The sequence below is a fragment of the Vombatus ursinus genome, unplaced genomic scaffold, assembly GCF_900497805.2.
Source record: "Vombatus ursinus unplaced genomic scaffold, bare-nosed wombat genome assembly UNPS02014793.1, whole genome shotgun sequence".
NCBI classification, from domain to species: Eukaryota; Metazoa; Chordata; class Mammalia; order Diprotodontia; family Vombatidae; genus Vombatus; species Vombatus ursinus.
Window position 1 is genome coordinate 3,401,206 of NW_020954571.1, and position 20,276 is coordinate 3,421,481.

A 20,276-nucleotide genomic window follows, 5' to 3' on the forward strand; every position below is an offset into this window, starting at 1 on the left:
TGCTTAAATATTTACTTTCTTGAAACAATGAACAAAATAGTTTTCAACTGAATTTGCTTTGGGTTTATATGTGCTGAATGCATGATGTGTTTTTGCTTGCCGGTACATAACTCAGTTATATCAAAATCCTGGGTGCCCCATTGTAAATGATTAGATGTCATCTAAATTGCCTTTTTATCTCCCCAATAAAGCACTGAACATATTCTCAATGGCACAGATGTTCCAAAAATGGTTTCAATGGGAAATTCTTGCCTGAGGAATGGAACTGGGCTGCTCTTTTTTTCCCATGAACCACCAAGAGCAAAATTTTCAGGGAAAATAACACTTTTAATAACACCAATCAATCAACAAAATGCTTTAACTCAATCTGAAATTGCTTATGTTGGTGTTTGCCAATTTCCCCTGGAACCTAGGCTCAGTTTGGCATTCTAGATTCAGAATCAAAGACTACACCAGTGTATATTTGCATGACTATTTGCATGCAGGGGCAGCCTAGGTGGCTGTAAAACTGAGGAGCTAAAGTCAAATGTGAGTGACAGTAAGAGACTTTGAGGGAGTAAGCTTTTTCCTTACATGTTACTCAGGGAAGAGGATGCAAAGAAGTTATGCAATCTGTTTCTTAGGAATTTTCTAAGAAAAGAAAGGATATTCCTGAATCAGAAGTTGGATAGGATAGGATGAGTTGGGGCAGGTGTTGTTCTTTACAATTACAGGGGCATGGATAAATGATGTTCCAATGTTGTTTCTACTCCTAATAGTATAGGAAGCTAGAAAAACTTGAGTTTTCTCAAAAGTCAAGCTACAATTATTGCAAAGGAAGAAGAGTTTTTTAAGGTATGTGTTTTGACCATATTTTCTGAATCAATAGTTAGCTTCCCATGGAGAAAAGAAATAGAAATTGTCAGTTCAAAGTATGTGATCATAACCTCTAGACACAGACTGATAACCTCACTGGGGACCAGGTATAGAAAGGTCTTCAGAGCATATCTTGAGGTCCCCTCAGCTTCTCAACGGTAGGGATGGATTTCCTCTATATTTTCTGTTGCAAACTCCATCCTACCTGTACCCATCTACCAAGGCCTACCACAAAGCTAGGCACGTAGCAAAGAGCTGTTGATTTGCAATTTTGGAATAGTATATAGACATACATTCAAGCTCCAAAGTTTCAAGAAAATACTCTCCCAAGGCAATGACCTATATAAGAAAGGAATATCTAATAGCCAAGAACCATCTTAAAACCACTGAACTGTATACATCAAGCATTTCTGGAACAGGGTAAATGGCTTTGTGACCAAGTCCTTCCATCTTCCCATCTGTTGCTTGAATTAAAAAAGGCGATGTTATCCTGAGGACAGTAGTCTAATTTGGCATTATCCTTTTCCTAGGTCATTAGGGGCAAGGAGATTTCTTAAATCAGACTAATTCTTCTCCTTTTCAAGTGTTTATTCCCTGACCAGGTGCAAATCATTGACTCTGCATCTTGTTTTCATAGAAGTTATTTAAACTTCTAATTGCCAAGAAACCAGAGTTCTGAAATCTGCTTCTTAGGAATTTCATAAGCAAAGAGGATATATTCCTCAGTCAGAGATGGGATAGGATCTGGCACACTAGTTGCATGGGGTAAACACCACTTTGGAGAACTATAAATAGGCAAAAAATTCCCATGCCAATTTCTTTTGAGGTGAAAAGGTCAAATATGGATATCCATCAGCTAAATACAATCCAAGGGAAATGTCACTAATCATAAATCATAGAATCTTAAGACTTGCCCCAAGGGCCAAGTCTAAAGAGACTAAAGCCCTTTCTAGCCCTCCTTCTGTTCACATGTTCTTTGACACAGCTGTAGAAGGAATGTTTGGATGTCATATTCTTTTTTTTTTCCTTTTTGTTTTTTTGATGTCACATTCTTAACCCAGGTGCTAAACATACTGAATTACAGATGGTTGCTAGTCCCTATACATCCCTTCTGGCACAAGGAAGACACTAAAGTAATTCCCCAAACATAGGGAATCCTCCCTTTGGACTAGAATCAAGAAGCCTTGAAAGTTACCCATTCTTTTCCCAGGCAGTTCTCAACCTTTAGGAACAACCCTGCTTCCTTCCCCCAACTCCTCTAAAGACTAATCAGTGAAGGCATCCATGCATAATGTAACTTGTTGAAAAAGGAAAGAAGGACAAGGAGGCAAAAACTGTCTTCATAATTTCAGGGGGAAAAAATGACGTTTAGCTTAGGCTGTTCATCAAAGCAATACTTACAGGGGCACCTTTCTCACCAGCAGGCCCAGGTGGTCCTTGGGGTCCAGGTCTGCCAGGAAGGCCAATTGGTCCAGCAGCACCAGCTGGGCCCCTTTCACCTGGAGATCCCTGTGATGAAGAATAAACAATGAAGCATGAAATAGAATCACTGCAAATGGTCTCTATCACAGAAGCATGACTTTATGGAATACTGTGTTCTTTAGCTCACTCTCTTTACTCCTGAATCTATAATGACCCCTTTTTGTCTGTTGTAGGAACAAACTACACAGTCTGGAATTCAAGACACTCTTAAATTGGGCTTACTTTAAGTATTCACACCAGATTCCCACTGCTATATATTGTGAGAGTAATAGAATCTTTGCAATGGAAGTGGTAGATTGTATGAAGATATGAGGATCACAGTGGAAAGAGATCTCAGAGTCCAACCTCTTCACTTAATTTTTTTAAATCAACTCAAAAGAGTTGATTTAAATAAATAAATAAAAAAATAAAAAATGAAAATAAAAAAGTTGATTTAAATAAATAAGATTATTTAGACATAAGGAAGAATTTAATAATCTGGGAGAAAATATGAATGCATATGTATGTACACATATATACATACACGTTTCTGTCTTTGTCACTGTTTTTGTCACCAAGAAAACAGTATCAGAAGTAGAATGTAAGATTTTTTGTTTTATATATAGGGACATTGAGCTTTAGAGGTTGTTTGCATAATCTCTCCCCTAAAACAAGAATCACTTAAGAATCCGAAAGCCTTTCCCTGAATACTTCTAGTGACAGGGAGTCCATTATGTATAGAACAACCTATATAATTGTAAAGCAACTCTCATTATTACAGTTTTTTCCTTCCCATGGAGCCAAAATCTGCTGTCTTATAATCTCAGTCCTTTGGTGCTCATTCTACCCTCTGGAGACATACAGAACAAATCTGTTTGCTTTCTCAAATGATTCCCCCCGCTACCCTGTGCCTTAAATATGTGGAGGTAGCCATTACAGCTTTAGAGGTTGAAAGGACCTTGGAGGTCCTTTAGTCCAAGCCCCTCATTTAATAGATGAGCAAACTGAGGCCTAAAAACATTAAGTAACTCACGCAAGGTCACCCAGGTAGCAAACAGCAGAGGTAAGTTTTGGATCCAGGTCCTCTGACACTTAATCCAGCCCTCTTCCCACTATTCCATTTGTAAAGTAGTTAGCACAGTGGCTGGCACGTAGTAGATGCTTACTAAATGCCCATCCCCTTCATCATTCCCTCTCCTCCAAGAAAAACATTCCTAGTTGGTTCATTAATTCCTATAATATGGGCGCCAGATTTCTCACCAAGATCACCTTTGTGTGTGTCAATATGCCTCTCAAAATATGAACCTAACATACCCTTATGATGATATACAGTAAATTACAGCACCCAAGGGTGCTAGAAATCTCAGGTGTGCATTAGCAAGAGCTTTGTTTTGTTTTGTAGGGGGAAGGATGGGGAAGATAAAGTAGAATAAAAGAAAAAAGCACTACTCCGTACCAATCAAACTACCAAAAATTATTTTATAGAACTAGAAAAATAATGACAAAATCCATATGGAATAATAAAAGGTTAAGAGTATCAAGGGAATCAATGAAAAAAATGTGAAGGAAGATGGCCTAGCAGTACTAGATTTCAAACTATATTACAAAGTGGTAATCATCAAAACAATCTGATATTGGCTAAGAAATGGAATGGTGGATTAGTGGAACAGATTAAAGGTATACAAGGCACAGTAGTAAATGATTGATAAATTGATAAATCATTGATAAAGTAATTGATAAACCCAAATATCCAAGCTTTTGGGGCGGGAACTCACTACTTGACAAAAATGGCTGGGAAAACTAGAAAGTGGTTTGACATAAATTTGGTATAGACCAGTATCTCAAACTTTATACCAAGATAAGGTCAAAATGGGTACATGATTTACACATAAAAGGGAATATCATAAGCAAATTAGGGAAGCATGGAAAATTTTACCTCTCAGATCTATGGATGAGGGAAGAATTTATGACCAAACAAAAGACAGAGAGCATTAAAAGATGTAAAATGGAAAATTTTGATTACATTAAATTTAAAAGGTTTTGCACAAAAACAAAACCAATGCAGCCAATATTAGAAGGAAAACAGCAAACTGGGGCTGAGGGGAAATTACAGCAAGTTTCTATGATAAAAGTCTCATTTCTCAAATATACAGGGAACTGAGTCAAATTTATAAGAATATGAGTCATTCCCCAAATGATAAATGGTCAAAGGATATGAAGACAGTTTTCAGATGAAGAAATCAAAACTATTTATAGTCATATGAAAAAATGCACTAAATTACTATTGATTAAAGAAATTCAAATTAAAATAATGCTGAGGTATCACTTCACACCTATTATATTAGCTAATGTGTCAGAAAAAGAAAATGGCAAATGTTGGGGGGGATGTGGAAAAATGAGGATACTAAGGCACTGTTGGTGGACTTGTGAACCCATCCAATCATTCTGGAGAGCAATTTGCATCTATATCCACAGGGCTATAAAAACTGTGCATACCCATTGACCCAGCAAAACCACTACTAGATTTGTATACTAAAAAGATAAAAGAAAAAAAGAATTTGGGACTCAAAAAAATTTTAAAACAAAGTTTCAAAATGTTTACATGTAAGTGAGAAATGCTTAATGAAATAAATAACATATATCGGGGGAAAAAAAGAAGAAGAAATAAAAAAATACTACTCACCGCTGGACCTGGGGGACCAGGAGGACCTTCATTGCCTTTCAATCCAAGGGCTCCCTTCAAGGAAAGAAAATTTCAGTCAAAGGGAACCTTAGATAACCCCTTGATACTTTCTGTCTGCATTATCTAAAATGAGTTCTTAACCTGGCATCTGTGAACCTTTAAAAAATGTATTTTGGTAACTGTATTTCAATATAATTGGTTTTCTTGTAATCACATGTATTTTCTTTTATGCATTGAAAAAGTATTATTCAGGTTTCAGCAGACTGATAAAGGGGTATAGGACATGCAAAAATGTTAATAACTCCTGGTTAAATATACCATTCTGTCACTGCAGTTCTTAAACTTACCACTGGGCCAGGGAGACCTCTATCACCAGGGAATCCTCTCAACCCCGGAGGACCGTCTTTCCCAGGGATGCCAGCAGGGCCTGGATCACCCTGGAAGGGAGAATCACATCTTAGGTTTCTTTTAAAGTAACAAATAACTTCTAGGTATTCCTTGTTAGTTTCTGATGAATATAATAAGCTTTGATTGTGTATTCTCTAAAACCCAGTGCCAGAGTGAGTTTAGATATAGTTAATTGTGCTGGACCATCAAATTTCCACTTAAAGACTTTGTTAGGAAATAGGACTTTTCACTTTTGTTCCTTTTTTAAGTATGGGATCTTTGATTTTAGAGTGGATCAGCAGGTAGGCAATAGAGGTATTACACATAGCCATTTATAGAAAGGATTGCCAGATGGACAAAATAACCTTTTGGCTCCATGACTTTTATCTTACTCCTTAAACTGACCTTGGTGAAATAAAAAGCCACCAATCTCTTACAGTACTTTGACAAGATCTCATTCAAGTCATGGTATTTTCTAGTCTTTTCTTCATGGGTATCTAAGTCCAAAAGGCACTTTCTAGATCAATATCCAAGTCCTCATCAGTATCAAATAAAAGCTATATTATAGTTATGTAAAGCAAGCTACCTGAAGACATTGGCTATGTCTTATCTAGACCTTCCATTTCCCCTAGCACCTAAGCAAGTTCTCTGTACATAGTAAGTATTTTAAAAATGGTTTCTGAATTTGTTGGGGAAGCCCCTGATCAGATTAGATTAATGGTTCTCCTCATAAAAAAATATCCATCCTCTTTATCATTTTTATGTCTGTTTATAAGCAGATCCATTCAAAACGAATCAATCATTTCCTTAAAGGGAATAAGGCTAAGACCCATGAAAGTGATAAACTGTAGGAGTAGTTCTTTCAGGAAAATATTTCCCAATGCAAAGAAATGAACAGCATACCTTAGTTCCTTCCTTTCCAGCAAGGCCTGGAAGACCTTGCTCACCTGGAGGGCCAGGTGGGCCAGGATGACCACGTTCTCCCATTGGGCCAGTTTCTCCAGTGGGGCCCTGTGAAGATCAGATAATAATCATGTTTTCAAGGAAAAAGGAAGAGTGAACAGAAAATTTTCTTCCCATATCTAATGGCACCACCCCTAATCAGTAGGATTAAGGGTCTGTTCTCACTATTTCAGTTTCTCTTCTCCCACTAGTAAAGATTCTGAAAGGAACATCACCAAAAGAGATAATCACAGGAAACCAACATCCTTGACATTATTGAATGGATACATTAACTGCTGTAGTGTGTCTAGCTTTTATTTTTTTTCTCCCAATTGACTGTCACCTTTCATTAAACAAGGCAAGGCTTCCATTACACAGGAACATAGGATGGAAATGAGTTCAATGAAGTATCACCAAATCTACTCAGAGAACAGCTATTGGTGAGGAAGTAAACTCATCATAAATAACTCCTGGAGTTTTTTTTTCCCCTCTGCTGTTGTGTGACCAGTACAGATCAATATCTTATTCAGCGCCATGTCTTCACCAGGTATAATATTCTATGAAATATATTGACCTGTAACTCTGTTTAGCTGATACTTATCCTACCTGCTGGCTGAAAATCACCATTCTGATTGGTTTGCTGAAAATTTCATTTGGTGAACATCCAATGAGAAATGCACAAATATTGGAAGGAACAAGAGAGGTGAGAATTGGGAGAGCCATTACTAAGTAAAATTTCAAGAGGCTCTCTAGTAGGATAAAGTCCACTCTTCTTAGCTTGGCATCTAAAGACCCTCTGCAATCTGGCTCTAACATACCATTCCAGGTATATTTCCCATTATTACTTGATATAATTTCTCCATTTCAGCCTGACAAACCAGTCTCCTCATGGGCCCCTGAAAATCCTTTGCAGGTACATCCCTTGTTTCTATTCCCTCCACCTCAAACACTTCTCAATATACTTTTTTCCTACATGAATCCTACTAATTCTTCAAAGCTCATCTCAAGTTCATGAAGACTCCTGGATTATCATAGTTTACAATGATTTCATCTTACACTGATCACTCAGATTTACTCTCTATCCCTCTCATTGGATAATTACCATAAACCACCATCTGGTCATGTGTTTAAATCTTGTCTCCCTCATCAGACTGTAAGCTCACTGAAAGGAAGGTCCATGTCTTTTATATCTTTTGTATTCTTTCACAGAGCTAAGCTTAGGGCTTTGCATATAACGGAGATACAAATAAATATTAGTTGACTGGTGGGTTTAAATTCACCAATCCCTTTCTTTCTCCACAGTTAGTTTTCTTGTCTGTGAAATCATATTCTTGAAGGGATGTATGGGGAGTGCTAGAGGACTCAAGAAATATTCCAATGTTAATATCTCACCTGGGGGCCAACAACACCTGGAGGACCTGGAGGACCAGTCTTGCCTTGGAAGCCCTGTTAGGAAAGAAGTTCATCACACCTGAATATACAAAGCAACTCATGTCTTCACCTCATAGTGACATACCATTTCTCATTTAGACATTTATAAACTCCCTCAACATCTAGACATCCCATATTTCACAAGGAGAGCCTCTATTCTTCTTGATTCATTTTCATTTAATATCTTGAAGGTAGTGAACCTGCTCTCAGTGCACCATGTTTATGTGCTGATAAACATAGTTTAAATCAACAGTTAATCTTTTTGATGTCATGAAACATCCATTTTCAGAGTAGACTTGGTGCCATTTTGTCCCCGTGTCTTGCTGGTGCAGCCAGTGTTCTTGGCTATTCCTCATTAGTGGCTTCATGGGTAGTTCTCTCTTTCTCCCTTTAGTGCTTCTTATGCTCAATAGGTAATTTAACTCGCTTGCTATTCTGAGCTTGCTAAGCAAGCAGTTGTGACTCCATACTGGTTCTCAAATTCAGTGGTTTAAATTGTCTATATGACTTTAGATTGAAATGAAATATCCTCTTTCTGGTATGAATAATTTAAGCAGATGTGAAAAAATGATCATTTTATATTTGATAATTAGTTTGGAATCTCCTAGTCTGTCATTTAGAGGAGAAATAAATCTTTAGGGACAAAGATTTTACTGTTGATGTCTAGGACATTCTTGCTTCTCAGAGAATACAGCACAGCCCTGTAGCCTTCAAAAGATGCTACTGGTTTCATGTAGGATACCATCATACCATAACCATATCACCAAATCCATTTAGGGAATAGCTATTGGCGAGAAAAAAATCATTAAAAATGTCAGGAACATTTTTCTATTGTGTGACCGTAATAGATAAAATCAAATATGATGAACTCAGAATTGCTAAACCAGCAGTGTGGTATAATGGAAAGAATGCTAGATTTGGAGTCAAGGGACCTGGGTTTGGATCCTGACTCTGCCACTTTATACCTATGTGACCTTGGATAACTCACTTAATTTCTGAGTCTCAGTTTTCTCATCTTTAAAATGAGGAAATTGAACAAGATGACTGCTAAGGTTCCATCTAGCTCTGAATCTATGATTCTATGAATTACAGAGGGGCTTAAATTTCCCAAGAAGCAGAGAAATATAACTTCTTCAAGATACAGATATATTATTCCTTCCTGTAAAAGGAAACTTTTCTCTATTCAGCATAGATCAATGAATGGGACTAGGACTGGGAATGTCCTTAAGACATGAATGTATTTCTGTCACATAGGAGCCAAATAAAGGCAGCATAGGATTTGAGGGAATTCCTGGACCCTACAATCTTCATCCATGTGATATAGGATACTCAGGGTGTTGAGAGAGAGAGGAAACACATACACACATATACATGCATACTAAATCCAATGCACTCTGGGTTCCATGATAGTTCATTGAGACTGAATATAGCTGGATACCATATGTTGCCAAAGTCTACATGCAAAAGCACTGAGTTACCCTTATTGCCTACATTTAAAACCATAAGAAACCTATCCTCTTTGTTTTTAATGCTGAGCAGGCTACAGCGGCTTTTGGAAGACCGCTCCCCCTTCAGCCCCAAGCTGAAAAGGATCCTTTCATTTCACGTTGAGAACAATTTTCAAAGGAACTTTAAATGGCTAAAATCTTCAAGGGCATTTGGCCCAGCTCCCTTATTTTCCAGTTGAAGAATCTGAGGCCCAAAGAGGCAGTGAGTTAATAATAAAACTGAGACTATTATCACCACACAGCCTCTTAGCACATGCTACTGCTGGCAGGGTCAGCACAGAATCGAAAGAAGTCAGAAAACATTGGGGATGGGACAGAAAAACATCTCATGGGTATGTGTATCCATTTGGACCTTAGTAACATAAACACCTCTTTGGCAGAAATGCCCTAAATGGATCTCAAAGATGAGGACAAAGGCATTGTTCATGTGAATTACTACAGGCCTCTTTCTTCCTTTACCAAGCTCAGCCTTTAGGAGTGTAAAAAGGCACAAAAAGAATGCATCTGGAAAGTGCTTACATTATTTTCTTAGCAAACGACAAGCAGCCTAATTATTTTGCCAACTTCCAGGTTAAGTCAGAGGGGAAAAAATGCACCAGATGCAAAGCCTTCTACCTTATTATTCCAGAAGGGCATTACAGAAAAAATGCAAAGCTCAGAAGAAATGTTTTAATTTGTCCCTGTAAACAAAATATCAAATTAATCTCCATCTCTTTGCTACCATGCATCATGCAACATTGTGGTTAAGAGGTAATTAAAAGAAGTTTCATCAAAATGAACCAAAGTGGGGGAAAGGGAGATGAAACATTTTTTTTAAAGCAGACACCAAGAAAATATTAAACATGGCATTCAAGAACACACTTTACAAAATGGCATACATTTGCTATGGGCATTCTTAAAGGCCATTTGCCATCAGGCAGGAAAGAGATCGGCAAAGAAATAGAGCCAGTTCATCATACCTCCTGCATGCCTCATCATTCTCCTGGGTGTCAAATAATGTTTGCATCTGCACAATAACATCTTTTAAAATTGACAAAGTGGTGGAGAGAAAGAGAGAGAGAGAGAGAGAGAGAGAGAGAGAGAGAGAGAAACAACGAGGTAACAAAGTAGGCAGAAGACAATTCAAGTTGAGGGATAATTATTCAATAGCCTGGGCCAAACCATCATCAGTCTCTCTATAGCCTTCCCAAAGGAACAGCTTCAGCACATGTAATACTGGGCTTCACTCTCAGGTTGACCCAGTAAGGGCCAACTACAGACTGCTTGAGTCTTGTGTGGTTATCCATATTACTGTTCTAATGATCTAATTGATCTAGTCTATTATTGATCTAATTAATCTAATAAGTCATTAATCTAATTAGCTTGCTAAAAACTAAAAGCTTAGGGTCATTTTGAAGACTGCATTAGTATGCCCACCACTATGAAATTCTAAAGAATGGAAAAGTTCATTCTGAAGGTCAAAGATAAATATGTGTTCCTGAGACATACTCAACATAAGCAGGTTATGCTTATTATTTACAGTACAGAAATTTTTCTCTATGAAGAGCCTAATCTGAAAACTGTAATTATTGTCCAGGCTTTTTTACTAAAGAGAAGGCCAACATTATGTAATTAACTGCGAAGAAGGTCAGCATCACGTATAACTACGATTTAATTTGATACATCCAGGTCATTTGGAAAGGCAAGATCAAGTTCAAAGGGATCCTTCTTCCATGAACTCGTGCATTATAAAAACATCTTACTGTGTAAGCTAAGAGAGTAGGGCTTCTTTAGCCCCCTTCCAATTTAAACACATGCATAGTCACATACATCCCAATGTAAACACACAAGATACTCTAGACAGATTAGAAACATGGGTATACATGGGTTTGGATAAAAGGAATTGTATGACATTTATTTGTGATTTTCTACTAATATCAAAATGGACTTCCACATGGCTAGTAGTTAAATCCCTATGGTTGGTTTAGAAGCAATGATAGAGAGAATTGTTCTTAGCATATCTTATCTATCTTCTAGCCATCCTAGCTATCTTCTCCAGGCTAAGTAACTCTTTTTGTCTACTTCAATGCTTAAAAAAAGATTTTTCACATCATCAGTGTAGGTACTTACTCCACCAACAGATAGCATTGGTACTCTGTGCTGTAGTGGACTGTGTCATTATAGCCACACACACCCCAGAAAAGGTCATTTGGCCACCAACATTCTGATGATGTTTTGATATTTTTCCAAATTTGGCTAGTCTGGCTCTGAATAGCAGGTCCTTGCCAGGGCTAGTCACAAAACCTTTCTAGATTTCTTCCTGCCAGAGAACTTCAGGTAATCTCCAGTCCATAATGAGACATCAGAAGAGGCTGTTAGTAAAAAATCATAGTCTAGCCCAGATAAAAAAAAAATTAAGTTGAATATGTGACCTTTAAAGGAAATCATCATTTGCCTGATTGGTTCAGCCACAAATGTGGCTTAATTCTCATGGATTTCTTGACACAGCTGAAGACACACCAGTCTGGAAATAAGCATCAATGTAGCAGGGTCTCCTCATCTACACAGAACAGTTTAGAAAAACCAGGTAGCATGGTATCGGTCAGGTTTAATGATTCACCAGCATTTCCACATACTTACAGTTTCACCTCTCTGTCCAGGGTGCCCAGGAAGTCCATCCTTCCCTGGAGGACCCTGAAGAAGAAAACATAGAGAGAAGGTTTCACTCAAGTTCTACTAAGCAAGCACACTGTTAGAGAAATTCAGACCTGATTGTGAAAAACATTGGGCTTTTTTATTTTTATATTTTGCAATTCAATGGTTTTCCCTGTGGATATTTCAAAGTAACGCATTATAGAAATATCCACTGTTTAGCATTTTCTTGGGGATCGCTAATGATTAAACCCAACGGAACATGTATTGTTGGCAGAAGGAGAAAGACACTCATATTTCTGTAAAGGATCGTTGTCTTGTCTTAGGAATACTGGGCAAATCAACTGAGAAATCAACAGATGGCAAGACATTGATGTCAGCTTATTAGGCTTGCTTTTGGGGAGTTCACATGACACCTTGCCCATAGAAAGTGCTAAATAAATGCCTGTAGGATTGGATTGTTGGAACCCAACACTTGTCCACAGAAACCCAGTCAATGATGACACCAATGAAAATACAGGCATTATAAAAACAACACCCATTTCCATAGCACTTGAAAGTTGGCAACAACTCTGTGAGGTAGATAATGCTAGTGTTATTCTCCTTATTTTACAAATGAAGAAAATGAATGCTAGCAGAGACTGAGAAGTTACTTACAGGAGGGCCCTTTGGTCCGGGAAATCCTGTGGGTCCTTGAGGTCCATTAGGTCCCTGAAGACAGAAAGTGATTTAAAAGCTGAATTTCAAAGAAGCACTCTTTGCTATATTTTCTCCTACACTAGCAGTTGCCAGAGGGACAAGGATTTATCTTATTCATTCTTGAGCCTACCTGGCATCTAGCAGTACTGAGTCCCCCTCTCAGGTGTCACTTAGCACCTTTCTAATGAGCTTATAGCATAATGTTGTATATTATAGTTATTTGTATTTGTGTCTGGTCGTCTTCTTACTAGACTGTGAACTGCAAGAGATAGGAACCATGTCTTATCTAAACTTGGCATTTCTATCTGTTCCTACCTACTCCAAGTGGTAGGTATAGTAGGTACCATAGCACAGTAGAAAGAGCAATGGCTCTGCAGCCAGAGGATCTCTTCAAATCCTGCCTCTGACACTTAACTATCTGTATAACCTTGGGTAAATCACTTAACCTTCACGGGCCTCAGTTTCCTATTTTGTAAAATGAAAGGGTTCTACTAGATAGCTTCTGAGGTCCCTCCCAACTCCAAAACCATGATCATATGATCCTAGAGTGTGCTTAATAAGATTTGATGAATGAATTAAATATCCCTGGAACCAGTGAAAAGAAGCACGCACTGGTACTTGGTATGTGCATTTGTCAGAAAAAGCAGTAGCTGGAGATAGTGTTGTCTGAAGACTGTTACTATCCTGGATTAGAGAAAGCCTGTCAATCTTCCTTGACAGCTGCTGCTTCCATGAAGACTTCCCTACACCACCCCCAAACTGAAAGAGATTATTTGCTCATCACAGCATCTTGCCTGACTCTCTCTCTCTGGCACCTCCCACACTCTCTCTTATTATCATTTGTATATTTGTTTAATTGTTCTTTGTTCTATTAGGTTATAGACACCTTGAGAGAGGGTCTGTATTCCATTTGTCTTTGGTATCTGTGTATGTGTGTGCGTGTACGCGCGCGCGCGCGTGTGTGTGCGTGTGTGTATGTGTGTATGTGTGTGTTTGTGTGTGTGTGTGTACAAAAATCTCATTGGATCCTCACAAAAACAGTGTAAATTAGGTGATATTATTACCCTCATTTTACAGATAGGAAAATGGAGGCTGAGAGAGGTTAAGGGGCCTGGTCAGGGCCTGTTTTACATAGCTAATAAATGTCTGAAGGAGGATTTGAGTTAAGGTCTTCCTGACTCTAAATCCAGCGCTCTATATACTATGCCCCTCGCTGAAAGGCTGAAGCATTTCAAAGTGTTTGCTAAATTCAACTGAGGGGCAGCTAGGTGGCACAGTGGATAGAGCGAAGGGCCTGGAATAAGAAAGAATTGAGTTCAAATCTGGCCTTAGTCACTTACTAGCTGTGTGACCCTGGGCAAGTCACTTAACCCTGTTTACCTCAGTTTCCTCAGCTGTAAAATGAGCTGGAGAAGGAAATGGCAAACCACTCCAGTATCTTTGCTAAGAAAACCCCAAATGAGGACATGACTAAAGACTCAACAACAACAACAACAACAAAATTCAACTGAAAGTAATCATTGAAAAGAAGATTTGGAGTTTTTCCCTCCCCCAACTACAGAAATACAAGCCAAGCTTTTGTGTTTAGCTAAGAATGGATGTGATCTAAATCTCACTGCCTCAAGCACTTATACGACACCCTGACTGTAGCTAAGGGCATGTTGCCTTATTTCCTGCTGGCTGTAATTTTTAGCTTAGAGATTTGTTTTTCTGAAGTTACCTACACCCAAACTTTGCTTTCTTCCTTGTAAATCTTAAGAGAACATCATATTCCTTTAGGAAATCTTAGGATATTTTCATCTTCCCTGGGTGGGGAAAGGGGTCACTGTCAAGGGGCTTTCTTGGTACTAGGGAAGGGAGTATGTTTGGGGAGAAGAGGCATGCTGCAGTCACAACCATAGCAGTGTCTAAAACACCTTACCCGTTCTCCAGGAGGACCAGATGGGCCATCACCACCAGAGTTGCCCTTCAGAGAAAAAAGAAGGAAAAATAGCAATATTTGTTGATTTTTAAGGATTCTATTCTATGACATTATAAAAGTATAAAAATCTAAAAAGGCTGATGTCATAAAGATGTAGCTGCTCAACTTCCCTAGGATTTTCTCTGATTTTCTAATAAAAGACTCATCAATGGCCCAAAAGGCTATCTATTATCCCACACTACAGCTGAATACAAATATACGACTGAAAAAACAGCAACTGGGCTAGGGCACTTGAAGAGGATGACTGATGCCTGCTGGGAAAGAAATGCTGAGCTCCAGTCAAAGTATTTATCAAAAATTCATGTCAAGACAAAGCACAGCTGTTTATTTTAATGCCTACTTCAACATGATGACAATGTGTTTTCCCATAAAGACTTTTTACTATCATTATTCCAAAATGGTAGCTGTGAATGGACTCAGTTTATGGGGTCGATAGTTATACAAGAGAACTGTTTATATGTCATTACTATCCTGTTACATTCTGGTTATCTGTCAAAAAGAAAAAAAGAAAGAAAAGGAAAGAAAAGTAAGCCCCAAGCCAATCAGAAACTATTTTCTTCACAAAGGTAACTTATTTTAGAATATCAGTATCAAAAGAACAAGAATCATGCAGCTGGCTAAAGCTTATATTTTTTAAAAGGAAAAAAAAAGGATTACTGATTTAACTAGCTGGCTCTAAAACCATTTGTCAGGAGGGAAGAGTTGTATGTTACTGGCAGATGCTTACTGATGACAAAAAGATCATTCTTAGTGTTTCTGACAAAATTTCCCTCCAAAGGTTTGTAAGTCCTTTTCAAATAAATAATGAACCTTCACCATGAGGAATGGGTGATTCCAGCTGTGTTTGGGGATTTATCAAATGCCTGGATCTAGCATTCCAGAGTTAAACAACTGGGACACTACCAAATCACTCAATGTGTTTGGGCCAACATTTTCCCTGTTCAGTATTTAGAACCACATGTGAATAAGTGTTACACTTAGTTCTGTGATTACTTTGATTTAACTTGTTGAAAGGTCATTAAAGAAGGGAGAGGGAGATTTCTTCAAAACCTAAGATTCCTCCTTTTTTTTTCCAGGAGGAGAAAAAAGATCACATTCATGTGCTAGATGTTTTGGCAGCATCCCAACCTCAGTTCAGTGTGTGGCATTACCTGATGGTGACACAGGATAAAGAGTTTGAACACATACCTTAGGTCCAGGTTTGCCAGTGATCCCTCTTGGACCTCTTTCACCACGTGGGCCCTGAAAGCACAGCAAAGTAGAGAAAATGTTAAGTATCCTACATATAGAGCGAAATTCTTCCATTTCAACCTAATAGCCCTTCCTCTGCTCCTACTCATTCTGGCACAGGTCATCTCTGATCTTTTAAAGATCATCTGAAACATAAGCCCCCAAAGACAAAAGAATAGTTACCGTTGGACCTCTTTGCCCTCTTGGTCCTGGTTTTCCAGGTGTTCCCTAGGATCAAATGAGAAGAATGGTGAGTCACTCATGCTGTACCAGTTGTTACTGTCATCTCTAACGGACATTACTGTGGTCTGATTACTTTCAGCTGAATTTAACAAACACTTATAAAATGCCACAGCCTGTTAACTAGAGGCATAATGCATAGAGCGACAGGATTTGGAGTTAGGAAGACCTGAATTCAAACCATCACCATCCTTGGAAGATGGCATCAATCTTGTGCTACCAAGGTGACTAGGTGACCAGTATTCCTTTGGTACTAGTTTGGGAAGGAATCCCAAACTCTGAGCATCTCTTAGAGCACCATTTCCTCCCACTTGTTTTCAAGAGAAATGTAAACAGGGCAAGTCAGGTTACCATAGGCACAACCCACATAGCTTCATATAGTTGTATAGGCCCTTATGAGATGGATTTTTCTTATTGTAATTTGAATGAGGTTTAAGCCTACACATGCATGCACACACACACACACATACATACATACACGGCAAGGGAAAAATCATTATTGTAAGAAAAAATGAAAAGAAGCAACTCTTTTCATACATAATTTACTTGAGCTGCAGTTAAGCATATTAGCCATTAAAATTTCAACAGATTCTCTCGACAAGCAAACTTGCAATTTGGAATATAAATCATATATGAAAGTTATTTTTCTTCTCTTCTAATGGAATTTGGACTTCTTTTCACATTCACCAAAGCGTGGAGCATAATGTGCTATACTTGTTTCCCAGCAAAGTCATAAGAATTGGAAAAATAGAGTTTACCTACTGCCTGCTGGCCTAACGGATCATGTTGTCATATAGCAAGGAATGACAGAGCTGGAAGTAAACTCTGACCCCTTGACCCTCTCCTCTTCCCTCCACTCCAATCTGATTCTCTTTCTACTGCACCATTAACATTTTTTTCTTGTAAATGTAGGCTCTGGGAATTGAAAAGTAAAGCCATTACACTACTTGAGTGGGGATATTTTTTATTCAGAAAAATCTCATGTACCTTCACAGTTTCTCAATCCATCTTATTACGCTTCTGGTTTTTGATGATAAAACCCCAAAAGGACCAGACTTTGTTAAAGGTGACTCACAAAAAAATACTCACTGTCATTTAATCATCAATCATTCATTTGCTTTGAAACAAAACTTGAATTTTAGTGGTCTGTGTTTTGAAAGGAATTTAATAAAAGCATTTATAATGATGAGTTAATTATGTTGCTTTTTAACAATGCACTCTGCCTCCATTGCTTTAATTACATGGCAATATCCTTTGGCAACAGAGAACTGTTTGCACAAGAAAATTAATGAAACATCTGCTTTTTTCAAATTACAAACTTTACACCAAAGCAAATATCCATGACTGAACTGAGTTTGTTCCTGGCATTTATAAATGGAGATACATCGGTCATGTTCGTGCTTCTGAGAGTAACCACAGTGAAAGGACCCAACTATCTTAAAAAATGAGAGTGGGCATTCAGCGGAGCTATGCCTGCATAGTCAGTCACCTCTGTTTCTGTATTCCTAGCACCTAACCCAGGGCCTTGCACATGGCAGACATTTTATAAAGGTTATTGAACAGAATTGAATTGAATTGAAAATGATATAGCTTGGGCTTTTCATGTTGTGGTAAATGTCCAGTTATCATCTGAAATCAGTCAGACTACAAACTCACACACACTGGCCTTGGGACCGAACCCAAGAATGAAACCTATAAGATGTAACCACAGTTTTAATTCGAGGTTCCCAGGAGTCATTATGTTCAAGGACTTTGTTTTCCTTTCTTTAAAACAACTTTAGTCACAAGCAGCTCACGGTCCAGATAACTGGACCATCATACAGAATGATCCCTTCAGTCTGTAGTTCTTGACATAAACAAATCACTTGCTAGACTCCTCCTTGAAGAAGGCATGACCTCTGAAATGGCTCAGGTCCATTCCTCACTTCAGTTGTTCCTTTCTGGCATCCTTTGCTTTGTGAAGGGACCCTGGTCACTTCTGGGAGGCAATGTGGAAAGAAAAGTAGGCTTGGATTCAGACTATTTCAGTTCAAGTCCAGAGGCTGCAATGAATAGCCATGTGACTTTGGACCTGCCCCAACCTTGTTATGCCTGAGTTTCCTTATTTATAAAATAGGAATTATCATCCTTGCATTAATTACCTCACAGGGTCATTGTGGAGAAATTGTAGAGTAGGGGCACTGTAGTAAAAATATCAGATTGACTGTCACGAGATCTGAATTCAAAGCCTCCCTTTGTCATTTACCCTGTGTGATTTTTGGCAAATCACTTAATTTTTGCGGACTTCCTTTCCTTTGTAAATTGAATGGGGTGAAGTAGATGGCCTTAAAGGTCCTTTCCAGCTCTATATATGTGATCCCATCTAAGCATTTTATAAGTTGTAAAGCATGAGAGAAGGTGGTTAATGTTATTATTAGTATTCTACTTAGTTGATAATCAAAAAGATCACAAAAGTTCACAGATTCTGGGGCAGGTTTAGGAAGATTTGCTCTGCACAAGATAGGGCAGTACTCTCCAATTCTCTTTCATTCCAGAGGGGCTTGTTCCCAGGCCCCAGGAAGGCCACTGAGGTGAGCTTATCATGTTGCTGATGCCTGTTTTTCTGCTTATAGCCATGGCTATTTTTTTTTGCAAGGTGGAAAAATCTATTCATATTCAACCAACAGATTTATTTTTGCTAATAGCAGACAAACAGAAGAAAAATAAAAATTCCTGGGTTAAAATTAATCAGAAAAACAGCATTGTCTCTGAGTATCACAGATTTAGTTATCAATAACCCCAGTCTCTCTTTGGTCTACTAAAACCAGGTGCCAAATTGGAAAAAAAAATCCAAGAAGAGCTTTAAAGAAATCTGATTCTCAAAATTCATGGTCATTGAGCTAAAGTTTTCCATTACTAAAATCCACACCACCCTCAAATCCTGGGGGCCTGCTAAAAAAGAGTCCTAGACAAGAGGATATGGAAAAGAAAGAAGAGGGGGGCCTGGGGCATTTGCAAATGGCAGCCATTGAACCAACACTGTAACTTTGAAAGTATGCTGTCCTCAAGAGTACTGTGGAATGCAAACCCAATTAAGGTGTCCTAAATATTTACATATTCTTCCTCCATTCCGGGAACTTTGCAAGGAGAGAAGGGGAATAGAGGAAGGCAATGGGAATGGGGGTGGGGGAACCTCAACTGAAACAGTATTTAAACCATCTTTCCACAGCAGTAACTAAACAGAAGGTTTATGAGTCTGACAGATGCACTCAGTTCTCTGAAACAGGAGGCTATGATTAATTCTGACAGGGGAAAGATAAAGATGGCTGGTCTCTCCGTCTAACAACATATTAAACACCATTACCGTGTGTTCAGAAGAAAAGTAATGGCCTCATTTTCCCATGCTGAAGTCCATGTTTTGACTCATGCCAAAAACACAAAATGGCAGTGGATTTAATTTTCCTAATTTGGGCTCCATTGTCAAGAAGCACATGAGGATAACGTACACAGCAGAAATGTGGAGAGTAGAGTTAATTTGCAGTTTTCAGCACTTGGGGTGGGAGAGTACCTAACAAAATTTGACTTTTCTCTCCATCCTGCATTTTTCAAAAGGCCATTGGAGAAACCTTGAATTGTGTTCTATACTAATCCAGACCAAGAAGCCAAAACATGTGGTGCAGATATTCATTCTTTTCCAGCTCTCTCACTCTGAAAATGGAATTGTTCCACAGCCCTCTTCTACTCAACACAGTATCCACTGTGAGCTCCCCCATCAATTCTCAGCTGGGCAGGATTAATGAGGTGCAAGCTCCTTACTCTAGTTGAGGTTGCTGAACTCCTGTTTCTCATCACCTTCCCCATTGTTTCCCATTGCTTCTGACCAGATTTTAATCATTTCCATTTGGGGCTCTTGGAGGGTGTTTTGTAAAAGTGGCCAAAGACTTTTGACAAGTGACAAATCTTTATTGGGTTCCATGAATATATCTGCAGTGACGTGACTCAAACTTAATGACCTGATAACTGGGCCTAGGAATGAGACCAGTGATGAAGTAGAGAGCTAGCCAGAATCAGCACCACCATCCTTTAGCATGTGGCTCAGAGGCATGGCTGCAAATGCCAGGGGAACATTCTGGAGAGAGCTAATTGGTTCAATAGTCTCTGGATGTCTAAGTAACACCGTATTTATCAAATCAGGAACTTTTACAGCCCATCAGCTCCTTTAGCTCACTGAGGCAATTCATTGATTAAT

General features: G+C 38.5%; 1 protein-coding gene across 2 annotated transcripts in view; it reads right to left on the reverse strand.

Moving 5' to 3' along the window:
- COL5A1 (collagen type V alpha 1 chain) overlaps positions 1 to 20,276 on the reverse strand; it is a 303,659-nt gene that overhangs the window by 46,237 nt on the left and 237,146 nt on the right. For both annotated transcript variants that reach the window (XM_027869258.1, XM_027869257.1), the window contains exons 33-42: positions 15,992 to 16,036; positions 15,767 to 15,820; positions 14,519 to 14,563; positions 12,556 to 12,609; positions 11,887 to 11,940; positions 7,721 to 7,774; positions 6,290 to 6,397; positions 5,347 to 5,436; positions 5,000 to 5,053; positions 2,257 to 2,364 (exon numbers count right to left, since the gene is read on the reverse strand). In XM_027869258.1, the coding sequence (XP_027725059.1) occupies positions 2,257 to 2,364; positions 5,000 to 5,053; positions 5,347 to 5,436; positions 6,290 to 6,397; positions 7,721 to 7,774; positions 11,887 to 11,940; positions 12,556 to 12,609; positions 14,519 to 14,563; positions 15,767 to 15,820; positions 15,992 to 16,036 (666 nt within the window). The remainder of the gene's footprint in view (positions 1 to 2,256; positions 2,365 to 4,999; positions 5,054 to 5,346; positions 5,437 to 6,289; positions 6,398 to 7,720; positions 7,775 to 11,886; positions 11,941 to 12,555; positions 12,610 to 14,518; positions 14,564 to 15,766; positions 15,821 to 15,991; positions 16,037 to 20,276) is intronic.